Source organism: Canis aureus, chromosome 10, assembly GCF_053574225.1.
Source record: "Canis aureus isolate CA01 chromosome 10, VMU_Caureus_v.1.0, whole genome shotgun sequence".
Classification (NCBI taxonomy): Eukaryota; Metazoa; Chordata; class Mammalia; order Carnivora; family Canidae; genus Canis; species Canis aureus.
In genome coordinates this window covers 66,054,877-66,071,276 of record NC_135620.1, presented here as the reverse complement: position 1 = coordinate 66,071,276, position 16,400 = coordinate 66,054,877, and the positions used below count along the sequence as shown (strand labels likewise).

At 39.8% G+C, this 16,400-nt stretch overlaps 1 protein-coding gene and 1 long non-coding RNA gene across 7 annotated transcripts in view; one reads left to right on the top strand and one right to left on the bottom strand.

Annotated features, from left to right (window-relative positions):
• The window catches only part of LOC144322634 (uncharacterized), a 67,286-nt gene that overhangs the window by 39,834 nt on the left and 11,052 nt on the right, over positions 1–16,400 (bottom strand). For 2 of the 3 annotated variants that reach the window (XR_013388289.1, XR_013388288.1), the window contains exons 1-2: positions 8,085–8,254; positions 7,845–7,979 (exon numbers count right to left, since the gene is read on the bottom strand). This is a non-coding gene — a long non-coding RNA (uncharacterized LOC144322634). Of the gene's footprint in view, positions 1–7,844; positions 7,980–8,084; positions 8,255–16,400 lie in introns of those variants that run through there. The other variant, XR_013388290.1, reaches the window with a different exon arrangement.
• The window catches only part of TMEM245 (transmembrane protein 245), a 102,034-nt gene that overhangs the window by 76,208 nt on the left and 9,426 nt on the right, over positions 1–16,400 (top strand). For 2 of the 4 annotated variants that reach the window (XM_077912834.1, XM_077912833.1), the window contains 3 exons: positions 3,885–3,985; positions 5,450–5,624; positions 8,576–8,770. In XM_077912834.1, coding sequence (XP_077768960.1) covers positions 3,885–3,985; positions 5,450–5,624; positions 8,576–8,770 — 471 coding nt within the window. Of the gene's footprint in view, positions 1–2,000; positions 2,172–3,884; positions 3,986–5,449; positions 5,625–8,575; positions 8,771–16,400 lie in introns of those variants that run through there. The other 2 variants (XM_077912837.1, XM_077912835.1) reach the window with 2 other exon arrangements.

Sequence of the window (16,400 nt, the reverse complement as noted above, 5' to 3'; positions counted from 1 at the left end):
TTTCCAGCTTCTGGAGGCTGCCCGCATTCCTTGGCTCATGGTCCTTCTTCCCTGTTCAAAGCCAGCAGTGTGGCATTTTCAAATGTCTCTTTCTCTCTGACCTTTGCTTTTGTCCTCATGTCTCCTCTAACACTGACTCTCCTGCTTCCTTCTTTTTACAACTTGTTTTTATTGAGATAAAAATCCACATACGTGAAATTCACCATTTTAAAATATACAATTCAATGGTTTTAATATATTCACAGTTTTTGCCTTCCATCACCACTGTCTTATATGAAATCCACCTTCCTCTTATAAGGACTTCTGTGATTACATTGGGCCTACCCAGTAATCCAGGATAATCTCCCGAATCTCACAATGCTTGTCTTAATCACATCTGCAGAGTCCCATTTACCACATAAGGTAACATATTCCCAGGGACTGGCCATTAGGATGTAGACATTTTTGTGGATTTAGACATACCTACCACGTGGGTACTTAGCAAACGTTAGTGTCTCTTGACCTTACCTTCTCAATTCAGATACACTAAGCTCTTGTACTACAACTTTCCAGAGTTGTCATCATCAGAATCTTCTGAGCATCAATAAAGTATACTGTTCTCAAGAAATAGAACCACAATAGCTTCTGTAGCAGCTACTGTTTATTGGGGACCTAGTGTGCACTGGGTCAGTAAGGAGGGGATTTGGATGCATTGCCATTTAGCTTTTCATGAGTTGAATTGCTCTTTCTGCTGGTATTCACCCTCATAATACCATAAGTATGAAATTTAACCTCGCGGCTCTAAGAGATGTGGTGTAATATAGCAGGCAATGACTTCTGGCTAATTGTCCGTGGACCATATGTTTTATTTGAATTGAAAGATCAAAGGAATTGCTAGTGTTTCTTATAAAATTAAAACATACCATATGACTGAGCATCTCCATTCCTAGGTACGTACTGAAAAGCAGAAAGCCCATGTCCATGCAAAGGCTTGTGCTTGAATGTTCACAGCAACATTATTCACAATAGTCCCAAACCGGAAATAGCCCAAATGGCCATAAGTTGGTGATTAGATAAACAAATTGTGGCCTATACAAATAATGGACTACTACTCAGCAATTACAGAGGAACAAACTGATAATGATAATGTGGGCAAATCTCAAAATATTGTACTAGGTTGAAGAAGCCAAACACAAAAGCTGTATAATGAAAGTGTGAATGTCCTTGACACTACAGAACTGTACACTTGAGAATGGTTAAACGGCAAATTTCTTGGTATGTATATTTTACCACAGTTTTTTTCTTATTTTTTTTTATTTTATTTATTCATGAGATACACAGAGGGGGTGGGGGTGTGCAGGCAGAGACACAGGCAGAGGGAGAAGCAGGCTCCATGCAGGAAGCCTGATGTGGGACTTGATTCCGGGTCTCCGGGATCATGCTCTGGGCTGAAGGGGGCACTAAACTGCTGAGCCACCTGGGCTGCCCTTTACCACAGTTTTTTAAAAAGCTACATAATGTATGATTCTGTTCAGATGAAATTCTAGAAGAGACAAAACCATGGTGACAGAAAGCATATCTAGTTGGTGTCATAGTTCAGAGAGGGATAGACTATCCAAGGACGTGAGGGAGTGTTTTAGGGTAAGTGTTCTATATCTTGACAGTAATGGTGGTTCTGTGCTGTATACATTTGCCAAGACTTAACTGAATTAATACACTTAAGGGTGAGTGTTATTGTTTCTAAGTTATAGTTCAGTAAAGCCAATAAAAAGAAAAAAATGGCTAGGAATTTGATGGAGTTAAAAAAAATTCTGTCTCCTAGTAAATTGTTAAGAGATTTGTCTTTGCTGTTTTATAAAGCTCATGTACCAGATCATAAATAGCAAGAGGGTAATCCATTGCCCTTTCATCCCTCACTGGGTTACATGAACATGTTGAGTAACTGTAAACAGTATCTAATACATTTAGGGTTCACAAAATTATTTGAAAGTTGCCTTAATGAGAATGTTATCAACACTCAGTATTCCCAGAGGTAAAAGAAGGAAGACTATGTGCTGTTTCCTACAAGTGGTCCTTTTTGGATTGAGTTTTGCCTACGTGCCACGCAGAGGGGTGATTCAGTTGAAGTATTTCATGACACCTTTGATGTCAACTTCATTTTGGTGTAAACATTTTTGGATACCATGAAGTTGGTAAGCCATTTTGATTAACATAAGATTGGTGCAAACATCTATATGTTTTATCATTGACCTCCTCAGTTCTGGTCCAATCTGTACCAATTTTTTTTTTTAAAGACCTTATTGTTATTAATCTCCCTGGGGTATTTGACCTTAATATCATCCCCTCTTCTCAAAAGCTTCTTTCTCCTTTGGCCTCTGGGAATACTATACCCTAGTGATTGTCTCCCAACTGCTGGTGTGATCTCATTATCACTTTGGCCTTTGTCCCTCTGTCCTTAGGTCCCCTATGGGAACACAGCCCATCGCCCCATTTTCTCTACGCTTGCCCCTGGGGGTATCTTATCCTTTCCTGTGATTAGTTGCTTCTGGCCCATTCAAATCTCTTGCCCCAAGTTTTCCATCAACTTTGTCTTTTACTTCCAGTGACTTCCAGGCTATTTTCACCATCCTTTCACCATAATTTCTCCCCTTATTATTTCACCCCGTATTATTTCTAAACTAAATATATTCCCTTTTCTTCCATGTCTCCTCTCGTTTAGGGCTTTTCCATGCTCTTGAGACACTGCCAGTCTTTCTCCCTCAGGTTTAAAACCTGAAGCTTGGCTACTTTCTCTTTTTCCCCCATCTCCTTTATTCAGTTACTGTTCAGATATTTTGTTTCCTCTGGGCTCTCTCCCTTCCTTTCCATCTTTTTGATACCATTTTAATCTGTATCTTTATTGTCAGAGATCACATGGTAGGTTCACATTCTTGAGTGAAAGCTGCTGGTCAGGATGACAAAGGAGGTTTGACAGTCTGGGGAGCCACTGTGTCACCCAGTTCATGTGTCTGAACCCTAGTAAATGAATCTCTAGGTTTTGGAGCTTGGCTTTCCTCTTACCATGTATCTCTTGGGATGCTTTGGAAAAGCTCGGTGTACAGTGTCCCCTTTGCTGCCATAGCCTCTGATATTTTAATGACAGGTTTTCCTTCTCTCATGAGTATATGACCATACTTCCCCTGTGCCCCACAGAACTCTGTTTTTTATCATTTTATGATGCCTTTGGAATAACTTGAGGTTTGCTGCTTTTGAGCTCTGCGCAGTTCCTAATTTCTCCTCCTTACATAATACTGCCTTAATCTTCCAACTGAAAACCAAAGCTGAAGCACCTGACATTGCAGATTTTCATGTACTTCATTCCTATTAATCACCAACTGTGTGGGTCTGTTTTTACCCCTTTTGTATTTTCCTCTGATTTTACTTGGGAAATAATAAGACTTTTTTTTTTTTTTCATAAATTCTCTCCCAATGACCTGCATTTTTTTTGATAACATTGATATAAGGTGCTTTGTAGGCTAGGTTGCAGAGCTGAAGGAATGTTGGAAAATTTGTTAATAAGAGAAGATCCACGAAATGCAAATTATATTATCCTGCACTTGTTCTTCCCAAAGGGGAGGCATGGTGACAGCCTGTATTTCTTAGAATTTAACTATGTCCTCAGAAATAATATAGTCATACTTAAATTTTTTCCCACTTATTTTGGCAGCAAAATATGTGCTTCGGAAGTGAAAAGTTGATGAATTATTTCAGTGAATAGGCTATTTTAAGGTGTTTTATTTCAGTTATTTTTTTCATCAGAGAAATTTAGTAAACATGTAGCCAGAGCCCTGGAAATAACTGATTTTTCTGAATCACAACGTGATGCTGTGTTTATTTACTTTCCCTTTTATCTTTGGGCATTCTAGAGGGGTGTTTGATGCTTCCCTCAAAATGGCTGGCTTCTACGGACTGTACACTTGGCTGACTCATACTATATTTGGCATCAATATTGTCTTCATACCATCAGGTAACAGTAGTATCATAACTTCCACTGTCCTCTGTTTAAGGAAAATTAAGCCATTTTACGTACATTGGGACATGCCATCCTCCTCAAGCTTAAAATACTAAATTTCGAGATCTATTCCAGATTAGGAGCAGAAGTATGATTTGTAGTGTGTATTTATGCTGTATTCCCATGAGCTAGAACGATACCCAGCACTTAGAAAGCAGTGCATAGGGATGTGTTAAATCAGCGAATGTCCTAGCATTTAGCACAACACCTAGTACATACTTGGCACTCAGTAAGGGTTTGAATTGAACTAATTGGCAGGGAGCAATGAGTTGGTCAAATAGCTCTGTCCCCTGAAGGACACCGTCCAAGGAGCAAGACGAATGTCTCTGAGAGCACACAAGCTATCGCCCTGCCTCTTCAGATCTATTCTAATAATAGGCTCATTCTGTAAGCACCAGGGTGGTTCAAAACCATTTTTCCCTCTACATTATCTTTGCTCCTCTCCTTCTACTTTTCCTTCCACTGTTTCCATGTCTCCTTGTCTTCCTGAATATATCTGCCTTCCACATTTACCTGCTACCGCCATTTTTTCCCTTTCTTCTTTACATTCCCAGGTTCATTCATGTTCTTTCCTTCTTCTGTGTCCACTAAGCCACCCTCTGACATGTAGGCTGCCTGCAAGCACACGGTGGTTGTTGTCTTATAACAACCTTGTGAGGCAGGCAGGGTAGATGGAATTCCTGCTATAGAGGTGAGAAATCAGAAGTTTTCCAAGGTCACATCTCTGGGTAGTGGTAGGACCAGAACTAGAATCCACATCTGCTTGACTCTTGGTCTGGAGGGGAGCCAGATGAGAGAGAGAGTGGACATCCTGCTCTGTAAGGGGATGAGCTTGAAGTCAGGTCCTTCAGCTGGCTGGACTCTTTTGGTTTTGTTTTTGTTTAAATTACATTTCTGGGGGAGGAGGGCGGGGGGTGGGAGTGATTGGGTGATGGGCACTGGGGGTTATTCTGTATGTTGGTAAATTGAACACCAATTAAAAAAAATAATAAAAAAATACATTTCTGTTTTATTAGAAAGGAACAAGATGAAGAGTTTACATTCATCTCTGAGGTTTATAAACTAATTTCTAATTTGGCTTTGGACTCAGTACAAATTTTGACCAATGCTTCACAGTTACATGATAGGACTGTATATTAACCATTGATTCAAAATAACTGCGGGACACTAGAATTTTGTTGCTTAAGGAGAGATTCATGGACTAGGCATGCGCTTTAGATTTTTAGAATCAACTTTTGAGATACATACCAGACCTTCATTTAACTAGCACATTCAGTTAAATGGCATTATCATGCACCTGAAATTTGAGTTTGTGTTTGTTTAATTTGTTTTGGTGTCATTGAGGAGCTAGTTGCTTAGGTTCCGCTGTTTTATTATTGTTTTAATGGAGATGTTAAGTTGCTTTTCTTTTCATCTTAGCTTTAGCAGCAATCCTGGGAGCAGTGCCCTTCCTAGGGACATACTGGGCAGCAGTACCTGCAGTTCTAGACCTGTGGCTTACACAAGGCTTAGGGTGCAAAGCCATCCTACTGTTGGTTTTTCATCTCCTGCCAACGTATTTTGTAGATACTGCCATCTATTCGGATATATCAGGGTAAGTCCACAGAACTTCTCAAGTTGCTAGTGGATCATATCCAGGGATTTATGTGGCCTTTTTTAAAAGAAGGGTTGTTTTGTTTTGTTTTGTTTTCCCTTTTGCAGATGGGAAAAGGGCAGAGGGTAGGACTTTTCAGTGAAGTAGTCTTTTGTGATCCCATTGATACAATCAAATTTTAATGTAATATAATTAATACCGTTTGCAAGGCATGCTATTTTGTTACATAAGTATTTATAATAAATGAGACCCTGCGTTAACACAAATTTTTGAATAATCTTAGTGATATTTAAGCTAGGAAAGAAATATTACTAGATGTACATAAAACATTACATTTTAAGTACAGTAATGAGTTAGTGGTTATTTTTAGAACTTATATGCCTTTGGAGAAAAACATGGAGTTGTAGGTCACATTTTCCATGTGAAACCAAATCTCATCAAGTTAATGTCTGATAAACAGAGCTCTATTTACTTAAGATATTATAGTATGGACCTAGAATGAGTACAGGTTAAATTTAGGACAGAATCTAGGCCTTGACCATGTAACATAATAAATACATATCTGTTTTTATAGATTTTGAAATCTCTTAGAAATTGTATTAAATAAATTATGCCAGTTCTTATTTATTCATGTATCTAGATTCACATTGATTATTAGAATCTAGGATGTAACCAAATGCTGAAATTTCATCAGTTACTCAAATTCAGAATGTGCCTACTGAAACTATCATAATAGTTAATATATTAAATATTTTTAAGTAAAATTCATCATCACAGTAAGTGTAGACAAGGGCTAAGTTCATAGAGTACCCATTAGTTAATTTGAAAATACATACAAATTGTATGCCATCCTGTTTTCTCTCTAGTATCCTGAAATAGAAAACAAATGAAAAAAAAAAAAAAAGAAAGAAAAGAAAGAAAACAAATGATACGTAACTACTCTAAAGCCCAGAGTTCCAGAGCAGAAAGAAACAGCAACTCCATAAGCGAGCCTTAGGGAAACTTTTGTTTAAAACTTGAGAGAGGGATCCCTGGGTGGTGCAGCGGTTTGGCGCCTGCCTTTGGCCCAGGGCGTGATCCTGGAGACCTGGGATCGAATCCCACGTCGGGCTCCCGGTGCATGGAGCCTGCTTCTCCCTCAGCCTGTGTCTCTGCCTCTCTCTCTCTCTCTGTGTGTGACTATCATAAATAAATAAAAATTTAAAAAAAATCTTTAAAAAAAATATATATATAAAACTTGAGAGAGAAATTTACAGACAAAAGGACATTAAAACGTGGTTAACTAGTGCTTAACAGTTGAAATTTAGGGACGCCTGGGTGGCTCAGCGGTTAAGCATCTGCCTTTGGCTCAGGTCGTGATCCTGGAATCCTGCGTTGGGCTCCCTGCTTGGATCCTGCTTCTCCCTCTGCCTCTCTCTCTCTCTCTCTCTCTCTCTCTCTGTGGGCCTCTCATGAATAAATAAATAAATAAAATCTTTTTTTTTTTTTTAAGAGAAACAGTTGAAATTTAAATAGTAAGAGTAGTCTTTTAAGCTTATTAAATGTTTTCATTTCTCTTTACTGTAAATTTTTTATTAAAGTTTCTAGCTAGATTTTAAGATTTATATGTGACTTTATCTTAATAATAAAATAATACCTTATTTAACCAGCATTGTTAGGAAATGAAAGATTTTGTGTAAATTGTTTTATTTTTTAATAAATGAAGCCTTTGTTTAAAAGCTTTTTTTTTAAGCTTTAAGCATTTTTGATAGAAATTTTTTTTTTAATTTTTTTATTTATTTATGATAGTCACACAGAGAGAGAGAGAGGCAGAGACACAGGCAGAGGGAGAAGCAGGCTCCATGCACCGGGAGCCCAATGTGGGATTTGATCCCGGGTCTCCAGGATTGCACCCTGGGCCAAAGGCAGGCGCCAAACCGCTGCACCACCCAGGGATCCCTTTTGATAGAAATTTTTAAAAAATGTATTATTTAGGGGAAAAGCTTGCTTACAAAGCATGTGGAATGCTTTGTGGAATACTGCCCTAAATTTTTTTTTTGGAATGAGAAAGATAGATTATGAACATAATGTATTGATTTCCTGAAGACTAGCTAACCTTGATTGTTACTTATTGAACCATTTATTGAATTATAACATAATACAGAATATTATTTCAGAGGTGTTTGCCCTTTAGTAAATTGTTCCAATCACCTCTGTCTGAAAACTGGAAGTAGAACGTACCTTCTCTCCAAGTCCCTCTTGTGTCAATGGTCATTTGTTCTTGCTGTCAGTGTGCCATGCTGGTTGTCATCTATCTTACTGTTTTCCAGTTATGTAAGTGATCCTGTGGTAAGCTGGAGGGCGGTGATGACTCTCCTGTAAGATAGAAATCTTGGGCTTTGTGACAGGTAGTTTCCTCATGAGGCCTTTTGTCATTACCTGTATTTAAAAACTATTTTAGGATATTGCCCCAAGTCTAACCTGTGAAAAGCATGAGTGCTATTATATTGCCTTATAAAAAGTGTAATTCTTTGAATTGCATGCTAAATTGTGTCTGCTTAACTGTCAGTTGATGGAAGTCCGTGTAACACATGACTTATGTAACTGGTCCTCTGCCAGAAGTCCGTGTAACACATGACTTATGTAACCGGTCCTCGGCCAACACTAATCTAGGTCAGGCAGCCATGTAATGGGTATAGGATATTTATATACATTGTGACTTCACACCCTCTGTTGCTGAAACTTACAGAAAGGCAGATGTCCTATGTGTTACATAGGTAAGAAAATGCTTGCATTCAATATTACAACCACTGTTCAGTTATCTGCACTGATGTAATCTAGAGAAACTTGGTCATGCAATCAAAGGCCTGGTGTGTTAGGAGTGAAGATTGTTTTGGAGGTGTGTTTCAGATTTACTCTGAGGTTTGTGTTTGTTCAAAGCCCTGAGCTAATCTGTATGCTCTTTGTTGCAGAGGCGGGCATCCTTACTTGACAGGTTTGGCAGTGGCTGGTGGGGCCTACTACTTGGGCCTGGAAGGAGCAATCATTGGACCCATACTTCTCTGCATACTTGTGGTCGCTTCCAACATCTATAGTGCCATGCTAATGAGTCCTACAAATTCAGTGCCCACGCCAAACCAGACCCCATGGCCTGCTCAGACTCAGCGGTAAGTTAGAGCAGAAGGATCATGAACTGGGTATGAAACTGAATTATTCCATGTCTGTAGTCTTTTTTACCTGAGTAGCCTGTCAGGATACAGGTATTTCAGTGCACATGGTCTGCTAAAGATTATAGAAAACTCTAAGTAATAGAAACCATCTGTTTGTAGATGTTTGAGTTTCAGATACCAGGAAAATTTTAAAACTAAATTGAGACAGAATTGTGCATATCATAGAAGATCAAAAATAAATAAACCATATAAAAAACCTCTTGGGGACATGGTGTACCAGATTAAAGGGGAGTCAGGACAGTCAGATGCAGTGTAGGAGTCAGCGGGAGGTCCTGAATTAGTGGTGAGGAGAATCGATAAAGAACATTTATGGAACAGTTGGAGAAATCTGAATATGGGATATATATTAAATAGTTCTTTTTTATGTGTTAAATTTCCTAGTGTTAAAAATTTAAAAAGTGTTAAATTTCCTAGGCATGATACTGATACCTTTGTTGTGTAGCAGAATATCCTTTAGGGATAAGATGTCAAGATGTCTGCAACTTATTTTCAAATAGTTCAGCCAAAACTAATAGAGGGGAAAAGTGACTATAGCAACATACTAACAATTGTGAATCTAGATGAGTGACATTTGGTTGTTAAATGTACTTAGTCTTTCAGTTTTTCTGTAGGTTTCCACTTTTCCAAAATAAAAAGTTGGGGAAAAAATTTTGGTATAGAGTTAGGACTTGTTATTTTGCAAGTACAGACAGACAATCCATAATTGCTGTCATCTGCTGTCACCAACAGTTCATAAAATAAGTTTATGTAATATAAATTATAACTAAAAAAATTTCCCTGATTGTGTCAAAATTTACAAAGCTTTTTATTGAGGTTTATCTTACATAGGCTGAGATGCACATCTTAAATATACAACTAGATGGATTTTTTCATATACACATACCCATGTAAGCATCACCTACATTAAGATAGAGTATATCCATTGCTCTAGAAGGCTTCCCCATACAGTTTCTCAGTCAGACCCCTTCTCTGCTAATGATCTGACCACTGTCACTTAGATTGGCTGTGCCTATTTTTGAACCTAAAAGAAATCCTGTAGTAAGTACTCCTGAATCAGGCCTCTTCTGCTCATGTGTGTCTGTGGCTTCCAATCACATTGGTACATGTACCAGTCATCCTTTTTTCATGCTGCCTAGAATTCCAGTACATGAATATACCAGTTTATTCATTGCAGTGTGATGGAGATTTGTGGACTTGCCAGTGTCTTCTGGGTAGACATGAGTATTTAGTTTGAGTATCTACCAAGAAGTGGGGTGGCTGGGTAGACATCGGTTTTAACTTCAGTGGATACTACTTGTTAAACAGTTTTTCTTTGTGGTTATGCCACTAATCACATGGTAACAACAGGTAAGATGGACCTTTAACAATTAAAAAGTAAGAAATCGGGGATCCCTGGGTGGCTCAGCAGTTCGACGCCTGCCTTTGGCCCAGGGCGTGATCCTGGAGTCCCGGGATCGAGTCCTGCGTCGGGCTCCCGGCATGGAGCCTGCTTCTCCCTCTGCCTGTGTCTGCCTCTCTCTCTCTCTCTATCATGAATAAATAAATAAAATCTTAAAAAAAAAAAACAATTAAAAAGTAAGAAATCTTAACTTTTCAGAGACTCTACTACCTTGTCCTTATTTTTCTCCATTGGAAAATAATTTTTCCTGCATTGGGTCTTCTAGCATAATGAATTATTAACGAGTTGATACTGAAAATGTATTTACTGAAACAATTTTATGTTTTTCTTAAAAATTCTTTAGAAACATTCTGCTTATTTTGTGTAAAGTTTTGTATTTTCTGAAGAAAGATGTTCTTTAACTCAGAATAGGTCAGATATAGTTCCAGAGTTAGACCCAGTTGATTAGAGGGCCATTTTAGCTAATGCAAGGCACTTACTGGATGGCAGGGAAAAATCCGTTTCCTTAAAAAGAATAAAAAGAGAGGTACTTGGGTAGTTTTAACAAAAGCGTCACCATTTTGAAGGTGGTGACACTATGGTATCTGTTTCTGCCTTTCTGTGGGTACCTAAGAAACCAGTGAACAGTAACTTGAAAGAATAGAGAGCCCATGATAACTGGATACCCTACTCCTTGGGTATCCATACAAGAAACCAAAAGAAAATTGGTTGATCAATATTTTGCTGTTATTTTAGAAAAAAGCTTTTAATGATTCCAAGTTAGAAAAGTAGGAATTGGTTTTTAAGGTGAGACAAAAGAAACTGAATTCTTACAAAGGCAAGTGACTCTTTTCCCCCCCTTCTCCCTTCTGAAGGTAGAATGTGGGACGCCTGGGTGGCTCAGTATCTGCCTTTGGCTCACTTCGTGATCCCTGGGTCCTGGGATAGAGTCCCACATAAGGCTCCCTGACATCTGCAGGGAGCCTGCTTCTCCTTCTGCCTGTGTCTCTGCCTCTCTTTCTCTGTCTCTCATGAATAAATAAAATCTTTATTAAAAAAAAAAAGGAAGGTAGAATGTTATTAATTAGGTGGTATGGGTGTTAAAGATATAATGTGAAGGGGGATCCCTGGGTGGCTCAGGAGTTTGGCGCCTATCTTTAATCCTGGAGTCCCGGGATCGAGTCCTGCATCGGGCTCCCTGCATGGAGCCTGCCTCTGTCTCTGCCTCTCTCTCTCTCCCTCTATGTCTATCATGAATAAATAAATAAAATCTTAAAAATATATATATAATGTGAAGGCTTTTATAGTCTTCATCTTTTTTTTTCCTTAGAGGTTATGTATGCATGTTGTTGAAAGAGTCAAAAATTTCTGCAAAGCTTGTGAGAACTTGTGTGAGATCCTTTGCCTTTCCTCTGTCTTTCCTTTTCCCCTCTGAGAGGAACCACTTTTTTAAGTTTTTTTTTTTTTTTTTTTTTTTTTTTTTTTTAGAGAGAGAGAGAGGGAGAGAGGAAGAACGAGCAGGGCAGGGGTAGAGGGAGATGGAGAAGCAGACTCCCTGCTGGAACCTGACACAGGGCTGGATCCCAGAACCCTGAGATCATGACCTGAGCCAAAGTCAGATGCTTAACTGACTGATCCACCCAGGTGCCCCTGAGAGGAACCACTTTTTGACTCTCATTTGATTTTTTATCTCCATTTCTTGAAATGGCATGTTTATTTCTTGTTTTTGTTTTTTTGTTTTTTTTTCATGAATAGGCATTATCTATTAGAAATCACCTTTTACTACCCAACCCCCACTATTAAACTGCGATAATTGGTCTGATCCGTATTTGGCACTTAAATTATTATGACTACATAAATAACGTTCCTATTTGAGCCTTCTTGTATATTCTGTATGTCTTTACTTCATACCACTTTTTGGTTTCCTTTGAGTTACACCATTTTTTTGTTGGCTTTGTTTTCTGAGTACTTATAGTTAGCCTCAAGCTGTGTGCCAGGTGTTTACATCTCCTCTTGCTCAGTATGCTCAGTTGTATCAGCTATACCACAAGTTTTACCTTCCTGATGAAGTCTCTAGAGTCTTCTGCTCCAGTGGATGCTGGCTGCCCCTTTTCCTGCTGTTCAGCTATCAACTGTGATTCCCTCAGCTCTCCCCTGTGTTGGAATTCTTACTTCCTTTACGATTCCCCATTTCATTTTCTTTTTTGATTTATTATTCCCTTTTTGTTGGAGCGCAGCCTCCTATAGATTTTTGGGAAAGAATGTGTGGGGAGTGAATTTTGGGAGGATGGTCCTGTCTGGAGAGGTTTTTCCTAAAGTCATACATAGTAGCTTGCCTGGGTAGAGAATTTTATGTTGGAAATGTTTACCTTTAGACTTTATTTCTTCGTTGTCTTCTGGCCTCCACGGTGGTTAAAAGTCTGAAGCTGTTTTAATTCCTGAGTCTTTGTAATTTAACTGTTTGAAACCCTACATGATCTTCTGTTTTACTTCTTCTTTTGTTGTTCTGATTGATATTTGGTAATACCTTTATTTTTTATTTTTTTTTTTTATTTTTTTTTAATTTTTTATTTATTTATGATAGTCACAGAGAGAGAGAGAGGCGCAGAGACACAGGCAGAGGGAGAAGCAGGCTCCATGCACCGGGAGCCCGATGTGGGATTCGATCCCGGGTCTCCAGGATCGCGCCCTGGGCCAAAGGCAGGCGCCAAACCGCTGCGCCACCCAGGGATCCCCTGGTAATACCTTTAAAACTGGAAACTTACGTTCTGCAGATCTAAACTTTTTCTTGAATTATTTCATTTATGATTTCCTTCTCATCCTTTCAGAAACTTATTTTGATGTTAAGTCTCATACACTGGTCATCTCATTTTCTTATCTCTGCCGTTTTTCTATTACTGATGTTTTGCCTTTGTTTTCTGGATGACTTCTTCAATTTTATTTTCCAGCCCCTCCATAGAAATTTCCATTTTTATCACATTTTGAAAAATCTGGTTTATTGAGGTATTATTTACATTAATAAAATTACCTTTTTAGCATTCAGGTAGTTACTAGTTTTCTGTGATGCATGACAAATTACCACTTAGTGGCTTTAAAACAACATGCATTTATTCTTTCAAAGTTTCTGGGGGTCGGGAGTCCAGGCACAGTTTAGCTGGATCTTCTGCTTAAGGTCTGACAAGACTGCAGTCAAGGTGTCAGCTGGAGCTGAGGTTTCCTCTGTGGCTCGGCTTCTAAGCTTGCCTTTATTAGCAGGATTCAGTGTCTTGTGGTTATAGAACTGAGGCTGGCAGCTCCTAGAGGTTGCCTCTCTCTCCATAGGCAGTTTCATAACATGGCTGTTTGCTTCTTCAGGGCCAACAACAGAGAGCATTTTTCTGATTTGTGTTTCTGACTACTCAGACCTCTTTTAAAAAGGCTTGTTTGATTAGGCTTGGCCTACCCAGTGTGCTCTCGTTTTGATTAAAGTCAACTGATTTGATTAAAGTCAATTAGCCTTAATTACATCTGTAGAATCCCTTCACCTTTGCCATATTAACACAACATAATCAGAGTTTCATGTATTTTTGGCTGTTGGTTCCTAGTAAGAGACATTCAGTCAGGAGCTATGGGTGGGTTATTACGTGGGTTATTATTACATAATCTAGCAGAGCCATTGTCTTGTGCAATCCTTGATGTTAGCATTTTTTGGTTCCCCCTTTGGACTGCTAAGCTCCTCAGAGAAAGATCTTCCTAATCTCCTGCCTAGGGGTTGGTGGCCCAGGTGCTGGCAGAAATTCTGGGAGCCAAGAGAGGGAAAGGGACAGGCATCATTCAAGATGGAAGCATTCATGCAGTCTCCCAGTGTCAGTGTGCACTCGCGCCCTTATCTCTGCCTGTTGTCCCTTACTCCAGAGACTTTTTGTTTTACCTTCTCTCGTGGGGAAAAAACTCTTAATTTTCTGCTGATGACAGGGGCAGCTGTGTGGCCAGGTGGAGGTGGGTGAAGATTCTGAGCAGTGGAGTTGTACTGCCTTTTTTTTTATTTTTTAAGATTTTATTTATTTATTCATGAGAGACACAGAGAGAGGCAGAGACACAGGCAGAGGGAGAAGGGGGCCCCATGTAGGGAGTCTGACGTGGGACTCGATACCCAGCCCCCAGGATCACACCCTGGGCCAAAGGTGGCGCTAAACTGCTGAGCCACCCAGGCTGCCCTGTACTGCCTTTTAAGTAGACTTTAAAGCAGTCTTTTTGCATTTAGCCCCACCTTCACCCCACTTCCAGGGTTTACTTGATATCACCAATTCCTGAACCTCATGGGGGATTTTACTGAAGAAATCAAATTGTTTCCTGGCTTTTTCTACTACTGGCCTAGGATCAGCTTTTTAGGGTAGGCAGGGTCAGAGTGGTTGCTCCACCTGCCTTCCACCTTCTCATAGTTTATGGCTCTTGCCTCTTATGTTCTCCACTTGCCCCCCGGCTCCACCCCCACCTTTTGAGTTTATGCCTTTAAAAAAAAATACTTTCAGTGGCTTTTTTAAAAAAAAATGTTTATTTATTCATGAGAGAGAGAGGCAGAGATATAGGCAGAGGGAAAAGCAGGCTGTCTGTGGGGAACATGATGTAGGAATCGATCCCAGGACCCTGGGATCACGAACTGAGCCAAAGACATCAGATGCTCAACCATTGAGCCACCCAGGTGTCCTGGTCATCTTCGTCTTTTTTTTTTTTAATGGGTGGATTCTATTTTTTTTTTTAAGATTTTATTTATTTATTCATAGAGACAGAGAGAGAGAGGCAGAGACACAGGCAGAGGGAGAAGCAGGCATCATATAGAGAGCCTGACGTAGGACTCGATCTAGGGTCTCCAGGATCACGCCCTAGGCTGCAGGCAGCGCTAAACCGCTGCGCCACCAGGGCTGCCCTGGTCATCTTAGTCTTCTGATTCATCTCCCACCCTCTGCTTTTATAATTCTCTAGTCCCTTCTCCACACTGCAGCTGACATGTTCTTTTCAAAATGCAAGCATATCTGATCGTGATACTGTCTCACCAAGAAGTGGCCCCTATTGGTTTTACGAGGAAGATTAAAATCCTTGCAGGACCCTACATGATCTAATCCTGAAACACATCCTCTTACTAACTGAGCTGCTGTCATAATGGTTTTCTGAGGGCCTCAGACCTACCAGGCTTGCTGCAGTGTGATACTAGGGGGTGGGTGGTTGCATTTCACGAGGCAGACATACCTTCTATGTGCAGATGCAGGCACTGGTAGCCAAAAGTACACATTTGTAAGACTGTGTGTACTACCATCTATCTGCATAGGGATGAGCAGCTGTCCACCTAAGGAAAACGATTATCACTGTTGATAGTGCTGTTTGCAGTCTGATGGGGGTGAATATCGTGGACACAGCAGAGCATAAAGCTACCAACTCTTTTGGCCTCGACTGAGTAACCCAAGTGTACCATTTCCTCTGTTCTCTTTCAACACTGGGGCTGTCTGGAAGGTGTGGGGAAGGACTGGGACTCTCCAGCAGTCCTGTATCTCAGAGTACTTTCTTGACTTTTGGATAGGATATTCAGACTTGATTTGATGTCTTATTTCACTTATGCCAAAAACTGAGCTCAGCAAAACCTGCAAGGAGCAAGTAGTAATATATCCCAGGGACTCCTCCAGGAATGTTGTTCTCTGTATTAAAGTTCTCCTGTATCCTCTGTCACCTCTTGACAGTACCAAGAGGGACAATTCAGCTTGGTCTTTCACGAGGAGTTATCAGGAGCTGATTGCTGTTTTTAGAAGCGTGCTTTTAACCAGACTGTGAATGTCTCTCATAATTTAATGCCCAAAGTTGAAAGTGCGTGTTTTGTTATAAAAAAAATTGTCTAGTAATTAAGCTAAGGTTTCACACACACACCAAAAAAAAAACGTATTTTTTTTGTCTTTGCAAAATGAGATATGACGGTTTTCTCTAAAAAGCATCACCACTGCTACAGACCTTTAAATTTTTTTTAATTTTTATTTATTTATGATAGTCACAGAGAGAGAGAGAGAGAGGCAGAGACATAGGCAGAGGGAGAAGCAGGCTCCATGCACCGGGAGCCCGACGTGGGATTCGATCCCGGGTCTCCAGGATCGCGCCCTGGGCCAAAGGCAGGCACTAAACTGCTGCTGCTTCTCTGCTTCTGTCTCTTGAAAACTTCCTGAATCC